We start from the raw sequence: 13,399 nt of genomic DNA on the forward strand, positions 1-13,399 counted from the left end.
TCCCTGCCATTCCACCTATCCTCCAGACCCATCACGATCCCCATCTCATTGCCCATCCAACCTATGAATTGCTTCCGCCTTATCCACACTTGACTCGCCCTTACATCCCTGTCCCTTTCTAGAGTCTCTTCGTTCTCTGCAAGAGTCTTTAGCCCGCCCGCCCTGGTACCTCGACAGGATCCATAACGTCGTTATTTTCCCTCCCAGCGTCTAACTTGTCATTCTTTCTTTTACCTCGTCTTCTCGCTTGCCCATTCCCTCTCGTTTCCTTGTCCTCTCTCCATCTTTATCCTTGACTATACTTTTTTTTTTTTTTTTTTTTTTTTTTGAAATCGCATAAAGCAACCTCTGCTCTTTCACATATCATGCGCCGTTATCGCTCATAGCGTCGCCACTACGTCTGTTTACCCAATAGCCGCCTACTACTACATCCCTACATCCCACTTCGAGCTTTGCGATCAATGCCAAAATAAACATATCCATTTTCTGGCCATATCCAACCGCCTTTCGCCATTCTCTCTTTCACAACACGAAACACATCGCCAGGATACCCACCCTACACTAGCTGGCCATGTCGTTCACCAATTTCTTCACTTCGGTGACAGGGAAGCATGCCTACACCTACTTTGACATTCGGTATGTTTTTGCGCCGCATCCTAACTGTTTGCATTTTGACCTTGCGCTCAAGGCGGTGGCTAACCCAAAGTCAACCCTAGACTTGAGAGCGACTTCATCGTCTTCCGCGGCAATGAGCACGAATCTGCTGGCCAACTTTTGCAGGGCACCGTCGTGCTATGCCTACCAGCGCCGCTGAAAATCGAGGACGTCCATTTAAGATTGACGGGAACTCTGCACATGAGGTAGGTGCACAAAGTGGAGCCCAGGTTCAAATGCCCCCTGAAAGCTAACATATGATGACCAGCTGGAACGACCCTCGAGTCACTGCCGCCGGAATATCAAACCACAAGATTGACCGCACCTCTACGATATACTCGCACCGATGGAAGCCCTTTGTGGGTGTTGGCGCCGAAAATCAGTCCATCGGTAGCCCTAATGGCCTCATGAGCAGGGGTGTTACACTGCCCGCCGGAAACTACGAATGGCCCTTTGAGCTGATGCTGCCGGGAGATATGACCGAGAGCGTCGAGGGTCTCCGCGAAGCGAGTCTCACCTACAAACTTAAGGCTACGGTAGCACGAGGCAAGCTAGCTTACGATCTCCACGCCTACAAGCGTCTGCGCATCATACGAACCCTCGACCCGTCTACCCTGGAATTTCTTCACACAATGAGCGTGGAAAACATCTGGCCAAACAAGATTGAGTACTCAATCATGATTCCCAAGAAGGCTGTTGTTTTTGGCAGCACGATTCCTTTACAAACTAGATTTACGCCTCTTTTGAAGGGCCTGGAGCTGGGAGAGATCACCATACGGCTGCTAGAGGTTCACGAGTTCATCATTCAGTCACATTCAGGTTACGGTGTCCGCGAACACAAGAAGGAACGGGAAATCTCGGTTTGGAAGATTCCTATTGAGAGGGAGAAGCATTGGCAAGATGTCATTGAGGATACTGGACAGGAAGGATGGGTGATGAACACGGGGCTCGACTTGCCACGGACGCTTGGCAAGTGTGTGCAGGATGTCAACGCTCACGGCATCAAGGTGCGCCACAAGTTGAAGGTGGTGCTTGCTCTACACAACCCGGATGGGCACATCTCGGAACTTCGCGCAACGTTGCCTGTTTCGATCTTCATTTCCCCCAACATGCCCTTGGATGAAGAGGGTAACTTGGTGAGGCAGATGCCTAATGGGACGACGCCTGGGGATGTGGTCGCGGCCCCCCCTCCGAGCTATGACGAACATACACTAGACCAGCTCTACGAAGATATGGAACCCACGGGCCTGCAGACTCCAGCCGGTATGGCGAGCCCGTTGTACGGCCACTCGCGTGCAGGATCGGTTGAGAATCTCGCAGCGTTGCTTCACAGCCATAGCACGGCGGTGCCCCCGGCAGCACTCACGTCTAGATTACAGAATGTGTCCCTGGAGTCTTCGAGCCGCAGCACCTCGTGGCATGATGGGGACTCGGAGACGGCCACGCCCAACAATGGCCCCGCAGACAGCGTTCACAGTTCGGCTTTTCCGTCGGCACCCCTGACACGACAGAACAGCGGCGATAATATCACTGCCGAGGCCATGTCGGGATATCATACGCCAGAACACTTGGACTTTTCGGGCATAATGGAGCTCAGCAAGGTTCCGAGTTACCACACGGCGGTCAAGACACCAGTTCGGCCCATCGTGTACCCCGAGGGCACGGTTCTGCCCGACTACGTGGCTGCGACAAGCGCTTCTGGAAGCACCACTCCTGGATCACCGGAACTTGGTCACTCAGAGGCTGGGGATGGTGCAAGCAAAGTGGAAGAGCGCAGCCAATCGCGTCCGGAACCACCTCGGCGCAAGTCAGCGCGGTCGCGGCTCGCTTTCACACTGTCGCACATTCCACACATCCATCACTCGCATTCACACCACCACGGTCACTCCCATTCAGAGTCTGAAGATCGCAGACGGCACTCGTCGATGATGCAGGCCAATTGAGTAGAGGTTTGCCGGGGCATGTGTTTCTTTCGCGATCAAAATCCGTGGTAATCTGGCTTGTTCTTGGCTGGTCAAATGATTAGGCATAGCTGCACGGAGTTCAGGTTGGGATGGCGACAAAGGATTTATTTCTTTTTGGTTATTGGCTTTTCTCTCTTTCGTTGGGCGCGTATGATTTGGGTAAAGCAGCGGACTCGGAACGGCGGATAGTGATAGAACTGGCTTATACATGGGCATATTTGTTGAGAGATGGACCGGCGGCGCCCGCATTTTAACTAGCACCTACATAGATTCTGATACCCCTCCTCACAATGGACAATATCGAGTAATAACAATATACAACAATGATATCTCTGCTACGTGTTGATGAGATGTCACATATTCTTCATTCAACGCCTCAAGCATGTCGTTGTCTAGCAATGGGAAGCCATACGACGAGATGCGATGTACCGCAGTGCAACCCGACCATGTCGCGACTTGCGAACAAGACGGACAATGGCGGGCATGCCGCTGGAATAGGACAGGTGACAATGTCCTGCGGTGCCCTGCCGTGTTTGACAGCAGTCTTGGGCTGGTAATCCCGTCATACGTCATTGAGACAAATTTGCACAACGCCGCAAGTCAAGCCATGGTGTGTGTGCTTTCCACAACGGCAGCGCTCATCTCTTTCCCATCGATGCAAGCCATGCTCTTTTTGCGTGGTTGCCCTAGAAAAGACTGGAAAGTGAATCGCCACATCTCCACAGGAAGAGAGGGGAGCAGCTGGGGGAGACAAGCAATCTAGAACCCCCAGGTTCAGCTGGATTGGAGAGCAAGATGCCCCACGGCCAAGACATACGTCATAGCACCATCTGCCATGATCCGCGCAAGGATTAATCGACTTTGTTGTTGTTCAGCTTCAAATTGAGCTTTCGCGGTGAGTATAGTAGTGTACCTACCTACTTATGAGACTACTGTATTTTACTGCACCAATGCTGCACTGTCGCAATAAGGCGTTCCACTTGAGTATGCCGGCCGATTGGCCAATAGTCCAAGTCTCTCCCAAGAGATCCACCTTCCCTTGTGAACTGGACACTCCACCGTCCAGCTTGCTTGGGGGTTCCCAGGTCATGAAGAGGGGGCGGGGAAAGGACGGAGGAGGGTGCGCTGCTGTGTGAAAGAAGGCTGGCCAAAAAGGTTCCCTCCTTTGCAGGGTCTGGATGACTTCATCCAACCTTGTTCTCCTGCGCGTCAACTCTGGTCACACCCACTTGCTTGCACATGGTTGGGACGAACACTTCAGCCTGTGAACCCAACCGCTTGGATCTCGCTTCGAACCCATCCTTGCCCCTTTTTTGCGTGATCTTTTCAAGCCGAGTACCCTTGGCAGAAGTCTTCCTCGCTCTGGAGTAAAATAAAAGGGGTTCTGCCACAGTATTCCATACCACCATCATCAACATACTACTGCAAGTAGCAACTCTTGTAGAACAGACATCCCCACACAACCTTTAGCTGACTCGCGACAAGATCAAGCTTTTGATCCCCCCAAGAAATATGTCCGCCAACGCGTCGGCAGCGCCCTCGAGGCAAACAACAATGATGAGCAATGCCAGCGATGACACGGCCATTCCCGAGTTCGATCCCAACAGCGTACGTCTCCAGCCCCTCGCTAGACTTTGCGCACCTACACGGCAAATGTCGCTAACACACCTCTATACCAGACCGCCGGTATTCTTGTCCAGCGTCTCCGGGCATGGAAGCACGCCGTCGCCTACCTGGAAGACTATGTCGAGGCCGTTGAAAAGATTCACCATTCTCAGGCAAAGGAATACGAGAAGGTCTTGAAGGTAGGAGAGCCTCCTGCTACAAGTACATGGTTCTGTATCACGGCGCTTTGAGAATACTCACACCGCTCGGCAGACCATTTCCCACCCTCTGAGGGAAGGGGATCACTTCTCCCAGCATGCCACCAATGTCACCGGTGTTGCGGCCATGTTCGAGGTCCTGCGCGCCAATACCCAGGGCATGATCAACAGCAACCTCGAGACACAAAAGAAACTCAAGGAGACTGTCCTCCACGACCTGAAGGGCTTGCACCACGAGATCAAGGACTATTCAAAGAGGCTCTCTCACAGCCTGAATAAGGGAGCTAAGGCGGTCGAGAAGTCCCGCAACACGACTCAAAAGCATATCGAGCTGCTTTCCCAGCACGTTGCCTCTTTTCCGACGAGCGGCGCCGAGCTCAATCCAGCCGATGATCCGTATGTTCTTCGCCAAGGCGTCATCTACCGCCTCCATAACCAAATCCAGGATGAAAACAATCATCGCACCGAACTCATCACCGCCCAGGCCCAGTTCATGGAATTCGAGGTCAAGGTTGTTAAGAGCATCCAAAAGGCCATGGAGGACTTGAACACGCTCGCCGGTGGCCATGCCGAGCATGTTCGTGGTCTCTACGCCCAAGTGCTCCAGACCTCCCAGAACATCCCGCCCGACTTTGAGTGGCAGGAATTCCGGGCTCGCAGTGCCGACGTTCTCGTCAACGAGAACGAACCGCCTCGTGAACTCGGCCACCTGCTTCCCCTGGTTCCCAACGCTGATAACCCCTCTACCAAGGCGCTCATCGAGGGCTCTCTTGACCGCAAGTCTCGCAACAAGCTCTCGTGGGGCTACAATACCGGCTACTACGTCGTCACCCCTGCCAGGTACCTCCACGAGTTCAAGGACAATGATTCCAAGTGCAAGGACCCCCAGCCCGAACTCAGCATCTACCTGCCCGATGCCATTATCGGCGCTCCCAAGGACGACAGGTTCAATGTCAAGGGCAAGGACAAGTCTAAGGGCATCGGCAGCAAGTTGGCAGGCACCTCGGAGTTGCAGTTTAAGGCCCACAGCGCCGCAGAAGCCCAAAAGTGGTTCGACGTTATTAGCAATGTTGCCGGCGCTCTTGGTCCTGGCGTAGCCACCCCGGTCACTACTCCCACTCCGGACACCGAGGACAAGAAGCTCGAGGCTGCGACTAACAACCTGACATTGAACGAGGCCCAGACCCTGCCGCCGTCGCCCCATGAGACTGGTGTCGTTGCCAGTCCCATCAACATTTCGCCTGTTGACACCAAGGCTGCCGGTGCCGCCGCTCCTCCTGCTGCACCCCCCGCGGCCGCGGTTCCTGAAAAGGGTGCTTTGCCTAAGTAGTAAGGCGGCTTTCCACCTAAGAGTCGGGTCTCATAATGATGATAATGATGATAATGATGATGATGAAGAGAATCGAGACAAACAGCAACAACTGCAAGAAATAAACCAAGAAAACAATGCCATGGAATTCGAAACGACACACTTTGCCGATGCTAGATTAGTTGGTTATCTGGCAGAGTTGGTTTATTTGGTACCATTTCGTTTATAACCCCCTTCCTCCCCCCTTATACCCCCTTCATTTATATTATTCTATCTAGATAGCTATCTAATTGTCTATTTACCATGAATGAATCTTACTTTGTGATGCCCGAAGGTGTTGAGCCTCCTTATTGTCTATGACACATGCCACATTTATGGTGATGCCGTACTTTGACTTTTTCCGAGCCCTATACCCGTGCGTTCTTGCATACTACCAATTTCTTGCCACCATCAAACTCGAGGGAAGTCTGGCTGCCAGTGACATTGCCAGCTCTAACGAGCGGTAGTACAATCAAAAGAAGTTTGGACTGAGGCCGTTAATACCTCGGGGTTGGCTCCTTAGACCTGCTGTATAGAATTGCGCCATGACCCAGTAGAAAATGAGCTTCATTCGCGCAGGACCACGCATGCTTCACTCGCAAGGGAAAGTTATGGAAGGGGTTCCTATTCCGGGTCATTATCTCTCATGTTCATTGAAACCGACAGCTGCAGAGCTGTTTTCCACAACGCTTCCTCTTAATTGCCCGTCTGAGGTCACCTTGATAGCAGTGATTCTTACATCACAACACCGACTAGCATTCCGACCACCACTTCAGCCACCATTCATTTGCATTCTTCTAGAGCTGGTAAGCGTCAATCAAGGGATATATATGTAAAGCCTTGCAGATTCACGCCTCGTGAGCGAGCCCATCGCCATTCCCCAACAAATAGTGTCTGTATTACCACATAACCAAGCAGCTCTTTGAGGTAGTCAATACAACTACCATAGTTGGGGATGCCGCAGGCGATGGTCATCGTCAGATCCATCGTCACCAACCATCCCGAAAAGCATGATTAACAGAAACTTGGTCCTCATCGTTCTGGCGAAAGTGCATCCCACCAAGATGAGCATCTCAACGAACAAACCCATCAAGATCAACGTCATCGTGACGAACTCCATCAGGACCGTTCTTCCCCCCTACGAACTCTATCGAGATCTTGAAGGTCAGGACGGGCTGTCAAGGTATGTCGGCGATGATCCCGCGTGATTGTGATGCCTCGTCTACGATACTGGCTAAACAAGTCATCATTGTGATTTTCCGGGTGGCCACAGAAGGCCACATCGATGTCGTGCGCAAATATCAAGATCTTGGACTCTGAGCGTGGCCTTCCAGAAGAACAACCCTCAGGACAGGATCAGTCACCGTTTCGCGACCATGACTTCCCCACCCTCCTTTGGATCGTCAATCAGCCTAGCTGCAACGATTTTAACGCTGTGGTGCGGATCGTAAACAACAGATTGAGAGCCATCGTAAAGCGGGGGTCCTATGGACAATTCTTCGCTCGAGCGGATGTCGAAGGTGAAATTTACGGTCGCATACTCGGATCGTGTCATAGCATGGCAACATAAGAACACATCTGTCGTTGAAAGTCGGGATAGGTAATGAACAGAGGCAATCCCGGAGCGCCGCGAAGAACAACATGGAGCAGCTCGAATAGGACCTGGATAATAAAGTGCTAAACACAATGACTATTACTGTACGCAACGATAGAGTCGCTCGAGTTAATGCTTCGCAAGCCTTTGGTGCTTCCTTCCTAATGAAGAGGATGTCACGCAGACGGGAAGTTACGATGATTATCTTGGGTGGGGAGGTGGGTGGAGGGCGAAGAATATGGATGCCGTTGTCAATGTTTAATACGCAGATATTTAGCATTTCAAGATAACATGTTACTTGAGGCGTATATATTGTAGATATACCCTTAACAGAATCGTTAGCTCGAGATTTCTGTCAACTTGTTGAGGCCTTTCCATGCTCAGTTTATGTGTAACAAAGGCTTGAAATTACTTTAAACAAGCTACCTCCGAATATTGGGTTTTTTTTTTTTTTTTTTTTTTTTTTTTTTTTTTTTTTCCTTTGACCTATTATTTCGACCTTCCGGTGTGATAACCGGTGAGAATAAGTCTTACTCGGAGGACTAAGCTGACATACAAACAAGCATATAACTGTACATATTAGTTATATATATTGTGAGGCACCTAGCGGTCGCTTCAAGGAAGCCTGGATCGAGACAAATATTGTCCATATTTCTCTTACTAACTTTCCACTTTCTATATGTGCGGAGTGATTGTCCTACCTCCGGTCAAGTATTCCGGTCATCACATAAGAAGAGGCAAGGCAACCAATCGCTCTGGATAGGTTCAATTACTATCTATATAATCAAGTACGAAGGTCCTTGGCGCATGATTTACATTACATTGGCCAAAAGAACTTTTACACAAACGTGGTCTACCTGGTTCGTACCCGTCTCCTTCATTCCGCCTCAGGTGGTGTGAAAAATAGTCTGGACACTCGCTGGGTATGGTTTGGTATAAGCGTGTCCGGCCTATTTTCACACCACCTCCGCCTGTTCCTTCGTCTAACGCGATCGGGGTCTTTCGAGATACCATTGTTTTGTCTTTCCCCTTTCAATCAAGTAGACTGGACAGCTATAGCTATATACGACAGAAGTTGCTTTGATATAATAGTATGCTGCCAAGAAAAGAAGATCCAATCGAGATTTGTTTTATTTGACCGTTCTCGTTTGTTTCGGATGATAATCCCTGTTGAGTGACTGAGAGGGACACGAAAGAATAAAGATAAAAAGTGGAAAAAGCGCTTCTCATAAAATCACAAATTGCCGGACCCAAACATCATAAGCTATGAGCGTTCCTTCCTATTTCGAAGCCCAAAACGCTGTTCCCTTGTTCATCTCGGCATTAAAATAAATGTAGTAACATCTCGTAAATAGTAAAGTATACATGGGAGGTTTGTCCCTGCTCAAGCCACCAAGGGGATGATCTCGGAGACGGTCACAGATGTGACGGTGTGGCGAATGAGGTTCCTGCCCTCCTCAGATATCAAACGTGAACCACTGTTCCTGAGTATTTTCAAGACTTTTGCTTGCGCTTGTTGCCGCCAGTAGCCCTGGACTTGGCCTTGGTATTCGGCTTCGGCGGAGGAACAGGGGTTACAAATGTTACATGTCGGCTCTCGTCGTTTTTGAATTTCCCGGTACCTGTCCTGTCGGTCGTGGTTTCTTTTCGGTGCTGACAAATTTGAGCGCGAGGCGCGACAACCACGTCATGAACATCCTCTTCAATATTAATTTCTGCCACATCCGAGACAGACCGAGTTTCAATTTCATCGCTGGTGTCGGAGGAAGATCCATCGTCGGAATCATCATACTCCCCATCATCACTAACAAGTGAGGGCGCATTATTGCTAGCGACGGTGTTCGGACTCAACTCTGTGTCTATGTCGTCCTCATATATGGGCGTTTCGGGGTGATCTGGTGGATTGCTCTGCCTAGTAGCTGTGATGGGCAAGCCGGTCAAGTGGGCCGGAGCACGACCTATGCTCGTTGTTGGTAGAGGGACGGGGGAAGTGGAAATCCTCGAGAATGGCGGAGGAGGAATGGTAGACGAGGCCGGCTTGCGCATGACGGCTGATACCCGCGCTGTCGACGTGTCAGGCTTCTTGGAGCTTGAAGTACCTTCTGCGGCATTCGATTGATCGGTATCTTCAGAATCGTTACGCGACAGAACTGCGTCCCAATCTGTTTTGGTCTTTGCATCCTTTACTTTCTCACTCAGATTACCCCCAACCTTCTTCTTTTGCATCAGCTTCGTCAAAAACGGCGTGTCGGACGAGCCAACAAAATCTGGTGCGTTGGAAGACACCAATGATGATGCTGGTAGCGCGGTTGGTATCTTCTTCACATCTGGGAGCTGGCCGGCATGGTATAGCTCCAGTGACGCATTGATACGCGAGAGCAACGCCTTGTACGCCTGCTGTTCCGAAAGGGGTTCGCTGCGCGCCAGCGGGTGCACCAAAGCGGGGCTGGTAGTATTTGGAACGCTTGGAACGATGGGAGGCAAAGCTTTTCTTTCCTCAGCAGCAACACCTCCAATCTCATCAACGTCAATGGGCTGCCCACAATGAAGGGCGGCTTCGTCGTGACTCTTGTAGTCTCTCCGATGGGCTATACGGCAGTGATTGATGAAGCCCTGCGTGCTCGAAAAGTTCCACCTGTGACAATCAAGGCAGACGAGCTTGACCGTCATCCCATCCGACCGTTTCACGATGCAAGGCAGTGATTTATCCTTGGGATGCGAATATCCACTGGATAACGCTTGGAGTTTCTGGGTGCCCTGCCCGCGGGCAGACCGTTGTTTTCCTAGACCACCTGCGTCAGACATGCTATTCCTCGTCGTTCTGCCTTCAGCAACGGCGTTCCTTGCCCGGGCAGTCTCCACGACTGGCTCCGGTTGAATACCGTCAAACATGGGATCGGGTATCAGCCACTTAGCGTAGTGCCGAGAATACGGGCCGTCAACAACCCCGAAGGGTGGCGCCCACTTCGGTACAGACTCTCCTGGTTTCGACTGAAGAGCAGGACCCTTGCCACTGCTGATGTCCAGCATCTGACTGGGTGTCGGACACTGGACAGGGTAGGGGATGAGATGACACCGGCGAAGCTGCTCGAGAGCAATCTGACACTTGGCCAGCTCCTGGTTGATGAGACGGAGCTCGTCATGCTTCATCAGGATTTCAAGTCCAAACTGATATTGGATGACGTCCTTTGCACGTTCTAGATTAGGCCCGGAGGCGGCGAGCTTGGACGGCCTTGCCGCCTCATTCCCGCCTGCATAGGTCGAGGTCGGCGAAGGTAAACCACCATCCTGCTCTGTCTTGATGCGCTTCGACGAGTGACCATGGCCATGGAAAGCGGTATCAACAGCGCTCAGCCGTCTTCGCTTCAGTGAGTGGGTGGATGCGGGAGAGATGGGCGTCGGAAGACCCGACGCGGTCGGAAGAGCTGACACGCTGGACACGGATGGTTCGGCGAGATCCAAAGACGTAGGATGGCTTGCATCTAACGTTAACGTCTTGTCATTTCCCCTTGACTCGGTAGCCCAGAAAGGAAACATGTGATGATATGAAAGGTCTCAGGCGTAGACGCGTTCTGAGGCTGTGATCCCGATGATAGGTCGGGAAAGAAGGGCGGAAGACGTGATACAAGCGTCACGAACTTTGCAGGCAGTAGGAACACTTGATAACCCAAGAGTCACAGAGAGTGGTGGGTGATGTGTAAGTCGAAAAGGGAGGGGGGCGACTGTGATAAACAGGCCGAATAGGGGGTGCGTATTGGACAGGCAACCGAGCGGGTATGCGTGGCAGGCCGGCAGCAGCTGACAAGGGGGCCTGTTCTTGGGTGTGAGGCTGACGTAACCCAGAAAGAGAGCAAGTGGGTCCTTTGGCTCTCGCTGAAATCAGGGGCCGCTTGATCGCTGTTGTGGATTGCCAGTTGGTTGTTTTTGATTGCCTTTTTCAGATTAGCTCGGCACAGCCGGGGGAAACTGACAAGAGGCCGCACCGCACGCAGAGTCGCAGACCGCTAGCAGCGCGCAGGGGCGGAGACCTTGAGGGGACTGAAGGCTTGGCAGAGTGGGCTCCTTGGCTTTGATGATGTGGCCGCGCCCCAGGAGACCAAGACCCAACCGAGGACGAAGCAGGGTCCGACCCGAGTCACAAGTGGTGGCAGTCGGAAGGTGCGAAGTGCGTTGGGTGCTGGCCCAACAGAATAGCAGAGGTCGGCCGAGTGTCGTAGTGTGCCAACGGTGGTGATTAGGTAGCGACTTTCGGAAGAGCGCGCGAGAACTAGTCAAAGCCTCGATCGAAACAGCGATGATAGCAAACAATAGCAAGTGCGAAGTGAAAGCGCGGAGTTCAAAGAGCAGGAAAATGTAGGTTGCGCTGTGGTTCGGGGTGGATTTGATCGGATTATGTTGCTAAGAAGTTGGTTGTAGGTTGATTGAAGATTGGGGGGGAGGGTTGGAGTGAATAGGCGCTGTCACGCAGGTTGTAAGGGGAGGTGCTGGGAAGACACTGCGAGGTTGGCTGAAGTTGAGGGGGTTTGGGGAGAGCGCTGCAGGGCCGAGGAGTCGCAAAAGGAGACGGGGCCGCTTGAATGGCAAAATCACCCAAAAGAATGGACGCAAGGGGACAAGGGGGGCACCGAGCCAACTTTGGGTCGGCAAGGTCGGGGAGGAACGACGAGGAAGAGAAACGAGGGAGGAGGGCTGGAGCACCCAGGAAAGGCCACAGTCTCCAGTTCTGATTGGACAGAAGCCTCCATGATACACTAGAGGGTGGGAGGCCAAGCCGCCTGTTACTGTTAGACCTCCATGTCTCACGAGCCCCATCCCATGCCCTGCCACTCTGCTGCGTACCGCTCCCGTCCAAAGTACAAGTGAGAGGTAGGTACCTAGCTTTGGTGTAAGAGCATCTGCATGCTTGGACTGGACGGAGGAAGCTTCCACCACACTCGAAGGTGAAACGAACGCTCTCGACAGAGACAAACCTAAGACGAGAAGGCTCGAAAGGGCTGCCTTCAAACGCCGAGAAGGCTGCACCACACATGCACACATCTCTTCCTGTTGCGCACTGATTCCTGCGCAATGCTACGAGGCGCAAGTAAACCGATTCTCTGATCTGAAAAATTGAGTTGATATCTCACCAAGTCAGTCGTCGCACGCGCGGCTCCGTTGTAGTGAAAATGATCCCGTAATTATCTTTGGCTGCTGTCTCATTATTCAAATGTCCTACACAAACAGATGGCAAAATGGTGGCTCCAGGTTGCAGAGTAAGAGCATGAAAAATGCCGTCACTATAAAATTTCAGGGCTTTGCAATACTATAATATGAGCATGTATGATGCAACCGGGTGGGAATGAAATTCGAATGAGATGGGAAAGTTGGAGTGGGCGAGGGGCACGGCACAATACGGATGCGATTGCAAAGCAAATAGAACGACCGCGCCCAATCCTGGGAGTTTCCCTCATCACTTTTAATTGGACAGCGGAAGGTATTAGAATCACAACTCAGTTTGACCCTTGCGGGCATGGTTATTAGGGGCACTAGACTGGTCCGTGCATACTCCATTTTTCTCAAGCCGAAGGTATCGGAAGTACACCTGTGTAATTACCGTAATTACAAGACATATGATTGATATATGGTTAATATATGGCATTATTCACATTCACATGCGGGGGCCTCTCACCGGCCCCCTGCACCCCTGGAGCTAACCCTAACCCTAACCAGCCCTAACTAACCCTAACTAACCCTAATACTAATTGGTAATTGGTAAAGAAGTCGGGTATTAACGGCTGTTCGCGGGCGTAATTACAAACTAATACGGAGGAGGTACCAAAAGCGACCTGGTACGTGATCGGACCCATATTTTCTGATGCCCCCATTAACCGTCCCCGACCCTTGCCAGCCAACTGGAACTCGGCGCGGATGTGAACAATCACTAACTGTGTCAGCGACAGACAACACAAACGAATTTAACTTGAGCCGCTCCTCCTGATTTACCAGTCCCCAATCTCAACCAGGTCAGCCTCTTCGC

General features: G+C 51.6%; 3 protein-coding genes across 3 annotated transcripts; 2 read left to right on the forward strand and 1 right to left on the reverse strand.

Moving 5' to 3' along the window:
• Positions 1-571: 571 nt before the first annotated feature.
• Positions 572-2,935, forward strand: NEUTE1DRAFT_148892 (uncharacterized protein; the record flags this gene model as incomplete). The annotated part of the gene is made up of 3 exons (XM_009856241.1): positions 572-636; positions 717-860; positions 923-2,935. The coding sequence occupies 3 exons, from the start codon at positions 572-574 to the stop codon at positions 2,595-2,597; spliced, it is 1,884 nt and encodes a 627-aa protein (XP_009854543.1).
• A 1,195-nt stretch (positions 2,936-4,130) lies between these two features.
• Positions 4,131-6,053, forward strand: NEUTE1DRAFT_69423 (uncharacterized protein; the record flags this gene model as incomplete). The annotated part of the gene is made up of 3 exons (XM_009856242.1): positions 4,131-4,226; positions 4,298-4,423; positions 4,497-6,053. 3 exons carry the CDS (start codon positions 4,131-4,133, stop codon positions 5,769-5,771), a joined length of 1,497 nt encoding a protein of 498 aa, XP_009854544.1.
• A 2,366-nt stretch (positions 6,054-8,419) lies between these two features.
• Positions 8,420-10,920, reverse strand: NEUTE1DRAFT_88106 (uncharacterized protein; the record flags this gene model as incomplete). Its single annotated transcript, XM_009856243.1, has 1 exon — positions 8,420-10,920. One exon carries the CDS (start codon positions 10,918-10,920, stop codon positions 8,878-8,880), a length of 2,043 nt encoding a protein of 680 aa, XP_009854545.1.
• Between the last annotated feature and the right edge of the window lie 2,479 nt (positions 10,921-13,399).

This window comes from Neurospora tetrasperma, assembly GCF_000213175.1.
Source record: "Neurospora tetrasperma FGSC 2508 unplaced genomic scaffold NEUTE1scaffold_6, whole genome shotgun sequence".
Lineage (NCBI taxonomy): Eukaryota > Fungi > Ascomycota > Sordariomycetes > Sordariales > Sordariaceae > Neurospora > Neurospora tetrasperma.